The sequence below is a fragment of the Astatotilapia calliptera genome, chromosome 16 (genome assembly GCF_964374335.1).
Source record: "Astatotilapia calliptera chromosome 16, fAstCal68.1, whole genome shotgun sequence".
Classification (NCBI taxonomy): Eukaryota; Metazoa; Chordata; class Actinopteri; order Cichliformes; family Cichlidae; genus Astatotilapia; species Astatotilapia calliptera.
The window spans coordinates 24653576-24670928 of record NC_137437.1 but is presented as its reverse complement, the minus strand read 5'-3'; the positions used below and the strand labels follow the sequence as shown (position 1 = coordinate 24670928).

Genomic DNA, 17353 nt, shown 5'->3' with positions numbered 1-17353 from the left:
CAAAATAACCCAAAAAACTCAGGTGTTATCTCACTGTAAATGAAAGTTGGAGTGTGATGGAGAAAATTGCACGAATTGTTGCTTATAGTGAGAATAACACCAACGCAATTTGGCTGTGCCAGAGTGTTAAGTGCTAATAAATTATCAGCCCCGACCTAAATTAGGCTTCAAAGTCATTTGACGACAGATGCTAGCACTCTCCATCATAATTTAATGTGGCATCTGGCAGTACTGTATGAGTACAGCAAGCTAGCCATCAGTAGATTTAGTGATAACTTACAATGTCAAACACCAAGACAGAAAATGTCCCTTTTTTTTTTAAAACTTGTTACAGGGTAATAATGTAGCTGACCCTTGCTTTAGCTATCTTACACCTAAGAGTAAGGGCAGATAGTGACTTTCTTAGTTTTCTCTTTTTATTACATACAACAGTATTAACACAGAGTGGTAAAAAAAAAAAAAACTCCTATAGGTGTTCTTTTCCTTTTTTGTTGCTTGTGTCTGTCTGGCGATGACATGTAATTGGCTTATTTCCAGCCATGGAGAGTTTTCCTTTTTCTGTCATCTCCACAACGTTCTTTCGTGGCTGCATTACTGTGCTGTTCACCCCATCCCTTTATTGATCAAATACAGTACATTATCAGACAAGTTGAGGAAATAAACAGGTCCCTGATGGATTAACAAACAAAGACAGACAAACAAAAAAATACCCCCGCTATACTCTGATAAAGATTTTAAAATACCGTCTTTCCCCCTCAGTTTGTGTTTCTCCAGAAACATGTTGTTGTACCTCTTAAAAGATTTGTCCATTCTTAAGCACCGGTTCCACTGAAATAAAATCTCTTCTACTGCAGTTACCAATGTTTTAGTCAGTCACATGAGCTCATGAAGGTAACATTGAACTGTGCGGTTTGTTCGCTACTCGGACTAGATTGGTAAAGATGAGGAACAGCATGGAAAATTACAGTGGAATTTAAAGGGTCATCTTGTGAGCAGTCAACCTTCTAATCCAAACTTGCCGTGGCAACAATGTGTCAAATGCTGCTCAATCAGGTACCAGGTGATATCACAGCTGTGGCGGTATGTACCGTCCTGTTGGCCCGTTTTAGTGCTGTAACTCTGGCTGCCATTATCGACATTATCTTTTTCAAGTACAAGGTCTAATGTTGTTTCTCCTTCAGAACATATTTCAAGTGGCGGCAGACTTATCTGTCAGTGTGCATGTATGAAATAATGTGTGGTTATTGTAGGTGTATCAAGCCTACAGGCATGTTAACGTGTTTCAGGTATGATTTGAAATATGTGTGTGATAAATGTCTGAATTTCATTACTGGTGCAGTGAAACGTAAAAGTCAAAGCAGCATGACGGCAGGCATGCAGGCCACATCTGGGGTTTTCAGCATGACTGCAGGTTTGCTGGTAAGTCATGACACAACTCTATGTGCATGGACATTTGATTGACTGCACCCAAGCAATAGCAGTTGTGTGAATAGTACAATGTGTGCATCTAGCTGGATGGAAAATGTGCCAAAGGGACAGTGAACAATGATTTAAGGGTGTATAAAGAAAGACATGTAAGGTCATGGAAATAACCGTGCTGGGGCTAACCACAGTTTATTTTTTCCTCCTCTTTTCATCTTTGATTGTGTTAATATTATTTATGTGCAATTTTGATTCTAAAAAAACTGGACTTTTTCTTTTCCAGGACAGAATACACCACAAAGAGATGTCTGTGTTTGCTTTAGGGGCCAAGGACAAAGTAACAAAAGAGGCCGTTAGTGAATGTTGTTATAGTTTTGTCATAGAAAATGCAAAACCAGTGAGTGAGAATACAAGATTAGCAGACATGACAAAGAGAAGTGTTAAGGAAAGGTGAAAGAAGAACCCAGTTTGAGAAGAACAGCATGGAAACGTGAGGACTGTTTACTGTCCATTCATCCCCACCCATACCCCTCTATTCATCGCTAATGTGCTACAGGTGGGTCACTACACCACAGTGTTCCTCTGTCTGTATGGAGGGGGTGGCAATACATTGCCTGTTTTCATAGCAGCCTCTGACAAGTATTCCTGGTTTTCAGCCACAGCAGGGCGAATGCGTCCATTCTGGCGGTAGAAGAAGCGTGTGCTGCAGTCCTGCAGGTACTCAGGGTTGTGCAGTGAGGACTTGGGAGGGAGACTGTGCTGCCAGTATTCAGGATTGTCAAAAGTGGCTTTCTTGCCTTTCTTATCAAACATAATGGTGCCGCTGGTGATGCCTGAGTGCAGAGCGTGTCCTGAATGCCCCGAATGCAGGGTGTGTGATGGATACGATGGGTGGGGGAGGTGGCCAGGGGGTACCACATATCCAGTGGAGGAGATGGTGTGGCTTGATGTTGGTGGGTTGACTGTCTGCAGTACTGATTGTGCAACAGAGGATCCGGAGCCAGAGATGGAGACTGTGCCAGCCAATCCATTCTTGGCCCCAGTGTTGAGGAGGGTATTCAGGTACAGTGGCTCGTTGACATACTCATCATCACCATGAGTGGATTGACTTTTGGGGGCAGCAGTGGCTCCAGCCAAATGCAGAGTGTGGCAGCTAGCTCCATCAATCACTGTGTGGGCATCTCCATTCCTACGCCGTGTGACAAAGGGGTTTTCCTCTACAGGGATGAGATAATCTGGAAACAAAAAGGGGATATTAGCATTAGCTAAGGTCTCTACAGTTCTGTTATTGAATGTTCTAAGTTATAGTGTACATATCAGATGCTTTCAAACCCTTAAAAGAACTGGGTACACATTTAATATATTATTTTAGATAAGTACTGTATCACAACACAAACTATGTCATTTAGCTCATTTTTTCCAAACATTTAGAAATTTGATGAAGACATTCAAAACTGTCAGAGTAACCTGAATTGCTCTTGTCTCTCATGGCATTGCCTTTTGCTCCTCGCTCTGATAAAAGACCAGTGGGATCGGCGCTGTAACGCTGTCCATTACTGTCCTCACCTCCGCCTTGCAAGAGGAAAGGAAGCAAGAGAGAGTTTTAAAGTATGCTACTATGAAAACCTTATGTCAAGATCCATATATATTTTCTAATAAACTACGAGGCAGAGCTATAACTGTAGCCAAGTAACTTTAATTTGGGTGATTTAGGGATGACATCTTTATTTTTCATGGGCTGACCGTACAGTACATGGATTCCGATTAGTGCTCGAACGCAGCCATTACCAATATGTTACACTCTTCTCTTTCACTTCTTACTTCTCCAATGAAGTGACATTATAGACACGCTTGCATTGTTAAACTCACTTTACCTACCCAAACAAATATTGGCAGCAAGCATAAAGGGAAAACGTAGAAAAGAATAACTTGAGTCACAATGTCAACAAATAATTCAGGACATTTTCTCTGTTCCGATCTCACCTATCTTGTCTACTGTGACATGACATTTTTGTCACTGTGTCACTGGCTATGGCGTCACCTTGTGGTACATTCAGGCTCAGTGACTGAAAATAAAATGAGGGCTGATTTTGTTTCGCGAATCCTCTCTTTACATATTATAATCAAACCAGATTTTAAAATAAATAAACTGTACCAAAGAATTCTTAGGATATGTCATTAAGTTTCAGTTTATTCATGTAGAGTTTGGTAATGTTTACAAAAACACAAAACATAATGACTCTATGCTTGATATTTGTTTTCAATTTACTGGTATGAGCAACCCAAAGTATTTTTCAGAGTCCCTCAATTGAATTTAATCCCATGACCGCTGCTTTTGAATGTCATTCTACTTTACCTTGCACTGTGGTGAGAGTTGAGCCAGCCTCAAGGGTGCTTGACCTTGGGGATGCCTGTTTTCTCAGAGTGCCATTACAGCGGGGGTCATCCTGGCTACCACGGCCAAATCCACCAACTATTTTTCCTCCTGAGGCAAGTTCCTGTGGAGCGAGGCAGCTTCCAGTAACAGGGGGACCAGAGATCACTCTCGGCACGGCAGCCAGCATATCCTCCATGCTGAAACTGGGATCCTGACAGCCAAATTGGTTCTGTGTAGAAGTAAATGAGAGAAAGGGTTCAGTTAGGATAGTAGGAATGTGAGACTGAATTCAAAGAAAATCAGTTTACTAAGACAGATATACGATGAGAGATTAATGGCAAATTGTGTTTAAAATCTAAAATCTAATGTCGAAGTCAATGAACTTTAAGTTCATTACCTTCAAGGGGAAACTGTTTCTATTCCAATCTTTTGTCTACAAACTAGTTTGATTTTCTGGTGTGGTACAAGTACAAAAGCAAAAAAAAAAACCAATATAAAAAGTACAACAAAAAAAGTAAGACAAAGACTATTGTAAAAGTGACAATTGAAGTACTTTGTACTATTGTCCATCTGCAATATTAAAATGTGACAGGCAGGGGAGACAAACAGCAGTGCCAAACAATGATATGGCAGCATGACTGCCAAGTACAATTAAAAGGATTTTAATTAAAAGGCTCCATGCAGCAAGTCTTTAAGTAGCCATATCAGAAATGTCATGCTGTGTGCATTTGTGTCTACACTAATGACAAAAAAGGGCTTTTATGAACCTCAGCAAGTGCTTTACTCGGTTTATCTTTTCTCCCCCATATTTTCAGCAAGTTTTATTTTTTTAAAATTTTTTATTAACTTATCCTCAGGTTAATGCTGAGTCGTCTGTGATCTTACGGCAACAGTATATGGAATTTATTTCCCTTAAAGTGGACCTCTGGCTATTTACCTTATTTAATACTAAAAAATTGTTATAATAGTGGATGAAACATGGCTAAATTACCAGATAATGAGGTCAGCATATGATTAATAAACATTTTGAAAAATTTGGGATGCTGTGTAAAATGTAAATTAAAACAGAATGCAATGATCTGCATATCTCATGAACATATACTTTATTCAGAACCAAACCTGCATCAAATATTTAAACTGGGAAAACGTATCATTTTAAGAAAAGTAAGTACACGGCGATGTTTACAGGATCCCCTTGCTGTAAATTTCTGGGAACAGAAAATATAAGTTGCTGAACTTTTGGGGGAGGCATGCTGTCCCATTCTTTTTATCTCTCTCATATATATATACTACAGCTGTTCAACAGCTTTGATATGGCTTCTTTGCATGATAGAGCTTTTACCTGCATTTCTGAATAGCACAGCAAACTGTGTACACAGTCGTGAAAGTGTTTCTGAGCCATGGATGGATTTCTATGAGTCTGACCTATTTTTAATTTGCAGTGCATTAAGGGCACAAAGATCACGAGCATGATCCAATATCGATTTTCATTCTTGTCCCATGTGCACATGTCCACATCCAAGAGATTTCTCAAGATCCTTTTTATCCTTTTAATGATCTTATATACTGTAGATGAAGAATAATTCACCGTCTTTAACATTGTTCCTTCAAGAACATTATTATGAAATTGTTCCACAATTTTTAGATGCACTTTTTCCCCCCAGATTGATGAACCTGTGTCCACCTTTACTTCTAAGAAACTCTGCCTCCCTGAGATATTCTATTTATACATAATCATGTTATTGACCTGTAGTCAGTTAATTTAATTCATTGCAAAATGGTCCTCCAACTGTTTCTTTTTAATATTGCTCACTTTTCCAGCTTTTTATTCCCTCATCTAAACGTTTTTGAGATGTTATTAATACTTTTCATAAAATAGCAAAAAGTCTCAGTTTAAACATTTGCCTTTTCTTTATCCTTCTGTAAATGAAATATGGTTTATGAGATTAGTAAATTATTGCAACTTTTTTCATTTAGATTTTATAAAGTGTCCCAACTTTTTCAGAATTGGGTTTGTATCTAAGATACAAATGGCTTCATACTCTAAATGCCCAGTTTCCAACAATTTCTTTTTTCTTTTGGGTCTATATGGTGTCACACAGAGACAGGTACATACTGATGGAGAGATCCATAATACGCTCATCACAGGCACACATCTCACCCAGTGAACCGTTTGTTTACCATACCCAAATCAGTAGAAATCTGCCTTAAAAGATCAGTGTCCTTAAAGCGGGAGAAGCTTAGATTCCTTTTTTCAGACAGATGGTGAATTGAGGAGTTTTATCAAAGTACACTGTAGCAGAAAATTATTTTGAACTATGGAAAATAATTTAGTGAAGTCCACAAATACAAATCTAAAGCAGGAAATGAGCATACTTCTTTACAAGCTTACTAAGTTATTCCAATAAAGTTTTTACTGAGTGCCCAGTTACTGATGACATCTGACTCTTGTCGCACAGTCATGTAAATCTTTTTTGTTTCCTTTTTTTTTGTTAACTTAGAGATCGGAGTAATGCAATTATTAGCAAATAGGAGCTTTAAACAAAACTGTGCCTACTGCTATATTTTGTCCAAACCTTTGCTTGAAATCTCAGGAACTTCAAAGGGCAGAATTGAGGGGCATTCTCATTTTCTGTATGCAACAGCATCGTTCTTTTTTCCTGATATATTACATGTGGAGTCTTCCCCAGTTTCTCATCTAGTGCTCTACATTATAAGCCAGAAGCAATTAGTTGAGGCCTTAGAGCTCATGCTGTTTTCTCATTACAGTGTAACTGCAGGTATATCTACTAAATTTCCCTCTTTCAATCCTCATTTATACCTATCACTCATCAAAAAATAAAAAACAAAATCAATCACTAACCTTAACACAAATATAAAACTGTGGAGTTTCTTTAAATCATATTCAAACACATGCACAGCTGTATTACTTTGTACCCTGAAGATGAACAGAGACTTAATCCAGTGTGAAGTAAAATATTAACTATTACTTGAAGAGTCAAGTAAAGTGCCCCGTTCACCTTTTTATCAAAGCACAAGCTTTTGGCTAGGCTAAACATCTTCATCGCTTTAAACCAAATAGTTTTTAATCTTAGCATGCATTTTCATAATGACATTTCGGAGTATGGTGGCAATGTCTGTTTAAGTGAGTGCAGAACAAATTTCTTCCAGTTATGAGTCACAATAATAGAGTGAAATATGGCTGTATAAGTAAGTGTTTTAATAATCAAGCTCATTACAATAATCAACCTATTTGAAATTGAATGCAAATAACTTCATAATAATTTAAACTAAAAAGAAAGGCCCAGTAGTGGAAGAAAAGTATAGGCAATAGTAGGGAACAGCAGGGGGATTGTAAATATATATACAGATCAGGCAAATACATAATCATTCACTCTCTGAAATGCACTAAAACAGGTTTGAGACATATCTCTCATTGGCATTCAGTGGGTATTTTTATTCTGACATAAACACAGGGGGATTTTGGAATAGAAAATGTTTGAATTCTGGCTGTGTGACTGGTGCTGTGATAGATTTAAGTCCAAAGAGAGACTATGAACATTTGAACAGTCCAAGAACTGAGAAGATCTAGCTGTAAACTCCAATTCAGAAGAAGGCAATTACAACAGTTTCACAAAGGAGAAAGACGAAGGAAAACAGAAAGAGAATTGGACAGCAAGAGACAGATGGGCGTGAACGCGAGAAAGCTGTGTGAGTGCAGTTTTAAGGCCTCAGTCTTTTGTGCTTGAACAGAATAGTCCTGCATTGCACTGAGAAAACCATTCCCATATCACTTTAGAATGCATCTAAATGATTTGAGTACTTTTGCTATATTGTCCCATTTTTCATCTTTCAACCAGCCACACTGCTACTATGCTTAGAAAGAACTGGTAATAAGAGATGGTAATCCAGAGACCATGTCAAATTAAAAGATAAGAAACAAATTTAATGAAAAAAGTAAAAGAAAAACACACAAATTAAAACTTAAGTTCATTAAAGAAGTAATAACAAAAATAATGAAAAAGGGTTGGGCCACCAGTCTTCCTTACAGTGTTAATGAAGGGATTCACTTGGAAAACACAAACTGGCTTACCTAGGTTATTGCAAGAGGTTTCGAACTTTATGACTTTACAGTTTATCATTTAATAGATTTAATCTTGTGTACAATGTTAATAAGTTATTTAAAAATATTCCAGCTAAATATTTTTGTAGGAAAATCTGTGGACATCAACAACAGTACAGTGAACTGAAAACTACACTAAAATATTGGGTTAGATGTCTAGAATGTAGAAAACCATTATGACTAATGGCAGTTGGCACCTCCTATTACCACTGTTACTTCTAGCTTAAAATTCTGATAAAAACAGAGCAACAAGAACAAATTAATTGTTGAGTGAGTACATCAAAAACAGTTAAAATCAATAGCCCATCCAGCTTGACAATGACTACATTAGAAGGGCTAATGCAATCACATGTTCAACCAGCTGGCTAACCAGATCTGTCATCTTTTTAAAGCTCTATTTAGATATTTTACATAGACAAGAGCAAGTCATTTAAGAACTCTATTTGCTCTTATCACCACTGCCAGCTGGGTATACACAGAAGAAAATTAGTTGAACATTTTATGCACGCTTGATATTGTGAAGGGGTGTGAACCTACACCATAATCCATAGCCTTTTCTTAAGCCTATTGCACCATTGTGGTTCTGCCAGGGCCACTACAAAACCTAAAACTAATTATTAAGTGAAATCAACGCAGAACAAAGTCTGAAACAGGAGACAAACCGTGAGTTGTTGGCTGGCAAGCTTGTGATTTACTTCACCACCACCACCCTTCTAGCCTCCAAATGTGGACTTAATCTCTCTTGTCACAGCACAGATGCCAGTGGCATCTGCCAGAATAGCAGTATTTGACATGCTAAGATGAAAACATGCTGTTAAGTCTAAGCTATTTTTAAAAATTCCTCCAAGTTTAAACAATCTATTTCTACCGCAAAACACATTGTGCAGTCACATTGCATAATGATCCACCTTAATAACACAATGTAAGTGTATCTTCAGTATTTCTTCCACATATTGAACATTGTATTAGGGCGCTTGAAATAAAATACCTTGTTGGAGTCCATCCTTGTGCGGGGAGTGTATGCCAGTGGGGGGATGTTGAAGGAGTGGGGCACCAAGTACTCCTCAGCATCCATCAGGTCATCTAGTTCCTCCTCATCCAAGAGGCTCTGGAAGAACTTGCTGTCACTGGGGCTGGGGAGCTTCATGCGATCATCACCCTGAGTAAAGTTTGATTCAGTTCAATTCAGTTTTATTTATATAATGCTAAATCACAACAATGGCCTCAGTGCATTTTATATTGTAAGATACAAAGTCTACAATAAAACTGAGAAAATCCCAACAATCCAAAAAAACAAAAAACAAAAACCCACTATTAGCAACAGTGGGATTGAAAAACTCCCTTTTAACAGGAAGAAACCTCTGGTAGAACCAAACTCAGGGAGGGGCGGCCATCTGCTGTCACCAGTTGGAAGTGAGGGGAGGGAGAAAAACATTTATTGACGATAAAGCAACAAGTTAAGTCAGACTGTGGTTTGGGGCCTTGTCATTGGCAGATCCATCTGATACTTTTGAGAAAGGCTGATATGCAGAGAAACAAGAAAGGGAGGGTGGGGCACAGAAACCACAACAAATGTGTATGGGGTGGAAGTAGACATTAATAGATATATTATCAGACGGAGAGTGTTTGGAGTGAGGTCCAGCTTGTTATTCTGATAACACATTAGCTATTATTTTTAACACTTTTATAGCCTCTGCAGCTTATATTTTACTGAAGTTAATTTGAAAATATCAGAATAACAAGTGTGATAATGTCAGATTTGTTTCATGACTGTTTTACTTGTGTTACTTAGAGAAACCTTTTTTGAATGAGCACTTATTTTAACACAACATAAGCAAAATCCATGTTTTTTTTCTTTTACAAAGAAATGGGAAACAGAAAAACTCTCTATATGAAAAACTGACACAGTAACCGAAGACACACTATAAAGATAACATACATATTCCGATACCATCAATTTACCTACCTGGATGACCAGATATCTTTGGGGATCTCGAGCCATTCGAGTGAACTCGGCAGCCAGCTCCTTGAACTTGGGTCGACTGTCTGCATCAATCATCCAGCCTGAAAGGCATTTCTTTATTATATATTTAACAATATGATGTTCCAAATAAAAATAACGTGTGTGTGGGGTGGAGATGCCATCTATACATCTTATTGATGTGTATAACTTTCCCAGTCAACATTCAATTTGAGGCTTCATCTATCCCCATCAGGATCCTGTTTTTTGTTCCTGTGTAAATTTACTGTTACCCCATTTAACTATTAGGAACAATGTGTTGAGAAGGTGTCAGTGGAGATTTGGCAGTGCAGTTGAGTGGTCTTCCTACTTTGGTGTCAAGGGTAATGCCTCCATAGACTGAGGCTTTGGATTAAAGGCTACATAATAATGCACAATAATTAGACTTTGATATCATCTTTCAAGCATTATTTTTTGACATGCAGCTATCTCTACAAAGTGAATAATTCATTGTGAACGGGTATTTATACGTAAAGTGATAAATTGAAATTATTCTGAACTTGAATTTATTTCCTGACTGGTCGATATGGTAGGTTAAATCTATCATGATGGTGGTTTCAATTGCACTCAAAGCAGCTCTGTATTACACCATTATGCTATTAAGTGGTGGTGATAGTGGAGTCTGGTGTGTTTGCTCGTGTATTGATGGGGCAGATGTGGTGGATTATCCCTGGGCCAACTGTGGTGGGAAGGTCTGGGTAACAAAAAACTGTAGCTAACCTGTGAAAGCTTGACATCAATCACATGACATGAAAACAGGCCATATTCCCCTACTTCTTAAGATTTTTGAAGATTTCATTTTTAAACCATTTTCCAGAATGCATTGTTTCATAATGATTAATTACATGAGTTTAAATTAAGTTCTCTTCTTTATTCAAATATAAATACTGTTTCATCGCTATAATGGCCATATGGAGCTATGTGCTCTTCTGCCAGTTTCCATGTGAACATGATGATATAATGCCAAAGCAATCATGTGGTCTGGCCTTGAGTACAGGCTGACTAGGTAAAGGATGGTTAAATGTGGCTTTAGATGTGAATACATAAATACATACACAAGCCATTTCAAATGTAAAATTGATTATCTTTTGTCTTGGTGCATAGCGTCTATTATTATTGCCAGTAAAGCAGAGGATAGTGAAATTAGTTAAAGCTTCAGAAGTACACTGAGCACATGAGCCTTTTCAGCATGTGCAGTGTTGCAGAAAGAAGTCAGATAAGAGGCAGGTGATAGTAACCTCTCCCTGCCGTGTCTGTGTCCACTTGCCAGATTGGCGCAGGTTGAGGGTGACCGTAAAAGCCAAGGTGACAGAAACGGCCAGAGGCTGAACCTTGGAGAGCAGTAGAGAAGGCTGAAGTGGTGCTGGCACCCAGTCTTTGTCCTGTCAGCAGTGGCCAGAGGGTATAGTGCCACCTGTGACCCCAGTGCCTGACAGTATAACAGCAGTGGCTGACCACTAAGGCCAACCTGTTCATGCTTAGCAGTCCTCTAAAATTGTATACAAGTATGATCAATTAAAAGAAAACAGGTGGGCTAAACTGTAGAACCGCAATCTACCGATTACCAAATGTTTTCTGAACATGTTTTCTATTCAAAACTAGCTAGCATGTTTCCTCATCGCTCTCAGTTTAACATGGTAGAAGCAGTAATTATTAATTCTGATTTATTTGATTTGTTGCATTTGATTTTAGTTTATTAAAGAGAGTTTCTGTTCTTCTGGTTACTTTGAGATTTTACTTACATTTGACCATGACCATGTAAACATCAATGGTGCAGATGGGTGGTTGAGGAAGACGCTCTCCCTTCTCTAACAGATCTGGGATATCTCTTGTAGAAATCCCATCATATGGCTTCCCTCCAAAGGTCATCAGCTCCCAAATGGTTACACCTGAAAGATGTAGGAGTAGTGATATATGAGCACAGAGGCAGACAGATTAAGTAAGGAGAGACAAAAAGATAATTACAAAAACAAGAACAAGTAGAAAGTTGAAAGCCCAAATTCACTAAGTAAGTGGAAATAGGAAAACAAAAATAAATGTTCCTTTTCTTTTAGAGTAAGGAAGCACAAGTGCACTTTGAAATCTTTTTCATTTAATGAAACAGACATTTGAAAAAGAGATGTCTTAAGAAAACAGTAAATGTTGTTTTACCAATAAGTCTCAGTCTCAAGCAAATTACATAAATAAATGACAGGAAAACATAGGCGTGACTCTGCTTTTAACCACCTTGCTACAGTGTCGCATTGTAAGCTATGGGTAAGATCTTTGTCAGACAGGTATGCAGAAATGACAAGGCTTGGATAAAAGCAACACCTTGTGCAAAGACTCATGATGTGACCAATAACAGTTTTATGCTTCCTTGTGCAAACTACACTCAAGTGTCCCCAAATTATTCCCTTATTCGCCGCAATTTTTTACAGATTGCAAAACCCACCAATCAGCCAGGTCTGGTCTGTTCTAATCAGCCACCAAGGAAAAAATCAACCATTCAAATGGTTCTTGATTCTTGTGAAACTAAAAAGATGAGTTAAAAATAATGTTCAGGATTTTATTAATCACAATTTACTTCACATTACACTACATGTATATGAGTTCAAAGTAAAGTGTCCATCCACTGTCTATTCACCGTCTCTTGGCTGCTCTTAGCGTTTTAAATGGACAGGGAAGAGTCGGAGCCAAGCTCTCAGCAGGAGCATGATCTCACCCTCTTTCCTCTCATGGTCCTTCTGTCCTCTCCCTCACAGCCTTGTACCTTCAATAGTTTTCTCCCACTACATGTATTTTGATGTAACTGTCTGTAAATAATGAATAAAACCAAGAATATGAAGATGGCCTTGAACACATTCTACCTCATGCACCCTTTTTCTATTCCCCTCTTTATTTCTTGTCACACACACAAGTCTTATTTTATTTTTTCCTTTGTCTGCAAATTCCTGCTAGACTGTCAGCGGTTGAGCAACTAAACTAGGCACACAGGTACACTTTAAAGGGCCTCGAATGCTCTTAGTGACATCTGATATTACGATGGCATCATGTTACCTAACAATCACCCACCACTGGCTAAAATAACCATTTGCAGTATTTATGTACCTAAAGCACCATACTAAAATATTCTATTGCTTAATTTCGGGACCGTAACATGTAATTTATATCTACAAAAGTTGAATTACACATCTGATACATTATGCTGCCATATGCTGCCTAGCAACTGACATTGTTGTTTCTAGTATATTGATGGCAACATGACAATAAAGTAGTAAGAAACAATAAAACTTTTTGCAAAACAGGTGATAAGAATCTGTGCTTTATTAAAATTGTGGCCATTTTTTTTAATTTCAGCTTTTCTATTTACATTTCATTGGATGAAGGTCAACCAGTGCCTTTGTTATCAATAAAATTATATAGAAAACTGTCATTGTTATATTCAAAGGACACTTACCATAACTCCAAACGTCACTCTGATGAGTAAACTTCCTGTAATGAATACACTCAAGGGCCATCCATTTGATGGGCATCTGTTAATAAAAGCAGAGATGTTAGTACCCTTATACTTAAGGAAAACTCTAATTTTCCATGTGTTTTTATACTAAATATCAGCTAGTTGGGTGTTGACAGTGATAATGGACCATTTTGGCAAAGATACATCAACAACACTGGTGATATGCAGCTTAACACTATAATTAGATATGAAATTCTATTTATTACAGCGATGGAAACTGAGAGGAGGGGCTATGGAAGATCAGAATTTGTCTTTCACTCAGCTGAGGGGAAAATACTACAGTGATCGTCACTGATATAAACCGTGTTGGAGACACTGGAAAGAGACGAAGAGAGAGGGATGAAAAAGACTTTCTTGAGTAAAGAGGTTTTGAAAACAAAATACAAAAGCGGCAAAGGATAAACAAAGATTAGAAGAGGTCAGAACTCAGTGTAAGTACAGCCTCAAGGATATATTTGTTTACTATGTTTACAGGGTTTTGAAATCCCCAAAGGTAAATAACACGGTCCAGTAGAGCAGAATACCATTTCACTCCAGTGAAACTGTCCTTTGTGATGGGCTAAGTTCTTCTTGTAGAATATGAAACCCTCATTAATGTTAATGTGTATCGCTGTCTTTTACAAAATGTCAGCCGTAAGGTTCAAAATGGTTATTTATTAATATTGTATCTCCTAAACCAACACTTTATTCAACAAATAACTGAGGTAGATGGGCCCTTATTACAAGTTCAAGTGATCATACCGGACCAATTGCAAAAGTAACAAAAAGCACTAACATGATGGTTACTGCAGCCTGTACACACTCCAACATTCAAACTGCATTTTTCATTTAAATGTTAAGGAAAGAATTATAAAGCAGACGTTTTTGGCACGTTTCTGGTTCAAATGCAAATGAAACTGAGATTTTTAAATGAAAGCTTTTGCATTATTCTCGTTCACTTTCCTGACAGTCAGAAGAGAAGAGACAGTCAGTCTATACAGAGCAGAAGCCAGCAGCAGATTAGTTTAGCTTAAATGCCTGATCTGGGTCTTTTTGAAGATAACAGGCAATCAGGCAATCAGCACCTCAAAAACTCACTACATAGTAGCTATTTGAGCTTAAAAAAACCAAAACAAAGCAAAGTTTCGGATCCCTTTTAAAATGACTCTCCTTCCTAGCTGTCACCATCTCAAGTAACATTATCTTCACTTCACCTGCCTCTCCTCTCCTCCGCTAAGAGTGTGCCTGCTTTACTCTGCTCTGTGTGTGACACATATAGGGGAGCAGATGAAGAGCACAAAAGACACAAGGAAAATGTGAAACAAAGAGCAAAGGAGAGGAACAAACAAACAGTGGAGACTTCAGACCAAAGAAAAAAAAATAGCCCATATAAACAACACAAGTCTTCAACTTCATACATTCAAATGTTGCTAATGTTAGATCGACCTTATTCACAATCACAAGCTCTGATAACTTCAGCCCATTCAGCTATGAAAACATAGTTATTAATTTATGTTTTTTGAGGCTATAATTTCGTACACTGCACTTCCAAGGTGAACATGTTCAGCGGTGGCATTGATGGCTTGTTTTGCTTGCGAAACAGTCTTCTACGATTTAAAAACTCATTGTTCTCTCTAGAGCAAAAGAAGGCTTCCCAGCCAGGAAATTGTTTAATGTTTGCTTTCCATGGCAGTGTGTGGCAGTGATCATCAACTCAGATTCTCAGAAGGAAATTAAATGTCTATTTACCCCCCAAAATTAACCAAATTTCATTATTTGACAATGTTTCTAAAGGAGATGTCACGATTTACCTTTCCTCCATCAGCATTATATTCTTTTTCATTGACATCCAACAGGCGAGCCAGCCCAAAGTCAGTGATCTTGATGTGGTTGGGAGATTTGACCAGGACATTTCGGGCTGCCAAATCCCTGTGGACGAGCCTACGCTCCTCTAGATACATCATTCCCTGCAACACAACAGATGCACATAAAGACAATATTTCCCTCCAAGTTCATTTGCAACAACATACATGATACTGCTGTCTATAAATCAAATGCATGCAAGTTAAGATCACCATATGTTGTCATCATTATCACTATCAAGTCAACGTTAGAATTTTTCTAATTATTTATATCAGCATCATTAAAACCACTTTGATATTTTTAGATTTATAATTCCCATCAATCAACAACTAGACTGTAGAAAAGCCCCCGTAACTGCCAAATGCTTGGCAATGCAATCAAAGGCAGTATCCATAAGCATGTTTTCAATTAAAACAGGACTCATAGGAGCAAGAATGTTGGAGTAAAACACTTCCATCTGTATATTTACTTAACAATTAGGAAACCAACCCTGTGCTCTGTCTTTACAACTGATATGCTTTAGAAAAAAACCCAACAAAACAAACTCTCAAAACATTTTACTGTTGCAGTTTTAGGTTAATAGGTTAATATTTTAAATCCCAATTTTAATGTCACTGGGATGTTTTCCCCATTTTTTTTGTGCTTAATAAAAACAAAACAAAAAAACAATTACAAGAAAACAAAAAAACATCATTACCATGTGTAGAGAGGCACGTGTGCACAAACATGTGCACCGGTAAAGAGGATATCAGAATTTGCATCATTACAAAAGCAGAAAGGCAACCTCAGCGTGAAGCAAAATGCCAGCCATGTCCTAAAGCTACAATATAATATCTCCATAAAGCTGTGTAAAGGCTTTTCACTTTCTACACCTTGTGCAGCACATCTTGAGCCTACACTGCCTATTGTGCATCACTGCTAGAGTGGACTTGAAGAGACAGAAAAATAGGGGAAAACTATTTCAAATTGGACAAGCAATAATGTAAGCCACTTTGTTTGAAGTGGTGAGAAGACAGAGAAAACGAGGCCTTATTTGAAGCCATAACAAATTGGATTTAGCTGGAATGGGCTGGAATGAAACGAGAAGTAGGAGCAGGAGGAGAGTAGAGGGATGGAGATAGGTGGGGTTGAGCTACACCAGTCTAAGAGGTGAGATAACATTCATACAGTTGTAAGGCTATGATCACACTGCCTCGTTTGGCTTAATCTCAGGAGCGAACAGGTGCTTTTAGCATACCTGCACATATACATACAAACCCATATGCACCTGTAGACATGAATATGACATAATATTGCTTTCATAAGACGCTGACATAATAAATCATTCTCATGAGCAGATAATTCTATTACAGTACATGTCCATCCAGCTATTCACTGCAGCGCAGTACAGGAACAAGTTCAATAACTGCATATGTGGGACTATATCACCATGCACCTACATCTGCCCTTAAAATTAAGGGCAGGAGGTGAAGTTATTTCACTTCATGAAAAGTATAATGATTTGTGCCAATCAAAAAAAATCACATAAATTGCTGTGGAGACTGAGATTCATAACTGTTGTAGGTAGCACCTCAATGAAGTAATCAAACATATCATACATAAACATACTATTACAGTACAACAGAGTGCATTCTTTGTTTTGGCTATTATATCAGAATGAATCAGTATCTCTCAGATTTGCATGGTCAGATTGTACAAATGAGTGCTTATTTATGAGCGTTAATGACTTTTACTACTGGCTCTAAGCTCAACAAGCACTTGTAAGGCAAATTTAAGCTCTGCTCTTATAGCCAGTGCTGCCAGTTTGGGAATATGTTAGGAGATTAATGTGCCCAATCGCTGAGACTGTGACTAATGGAAACTATGCAACTCGAGCAATGTACTTGTATTTAAACTTTTTTCTTGTAAAACATACGGCATGACTAATGTGCAGGTTTTTGCTATTTACATGAGCAATCTAATGATGTCTGATTCCACTCTGTGCCAGAGCTAAAAAAAAATTACAGTAACAATGAGGATCCATGAGCTGATATGTTATGATGTACCATATGCTCAAAAGCAGAATTTACA

The 17353-nt window shown here is 37.8% G+C and overlaps 1 protein-coding gene across 3 annotated transcripts in view; it reads right to left on the bottom strand.

Moving 5' to 3' along the window:
* Positions 1 to 398: 398 nt before the first annotated feature.
* The window catches only part of erbb4b (erb-b2 receptor tyrosine kinase 4b), a 328400-nt gene continuing 311445 nt past the window's right edge, over positions 399 to 17353 (bottom strand). For all 3 annotated transcript variants that reach the window (XM_026144460.2, XM_026144463.2, XM_026144462.2), the window contains 8 exons: positions 15232 to 15387; positions 13382 to 13457; positions 11685 to 11831; positions 9889 to 9986; positions 8911 to 9081; positions 3779 to 4028; positions 2890 to 2994; positions 399 to 2657 (listed from right to left, as the gene is read on the bottom strand). In XM_026144460.2, the coding sequence (XP_026000245.1) occupies positions 1987 to 2657; positions 2890 to 2994; positions 3779 to 4028; positions 8911 to 9081; positions 9889 to 9986; positions 11685 to 11831; positions 13382 to 13457; positions 15232 to 15387 (1674 nt within the window). In that variant the 3' untranslated portion in view covers positions 399 to 1986. The remainder of the gene's footprint in view (positions 2658 to 2889; positions 2995 to 3778; positions 4029 to 8910; positions 9082 to 9888; positions 9987 to 11684; positions 11832 to 13381; positions 13458 to 15231; positions 15388 to 17353) is intronic.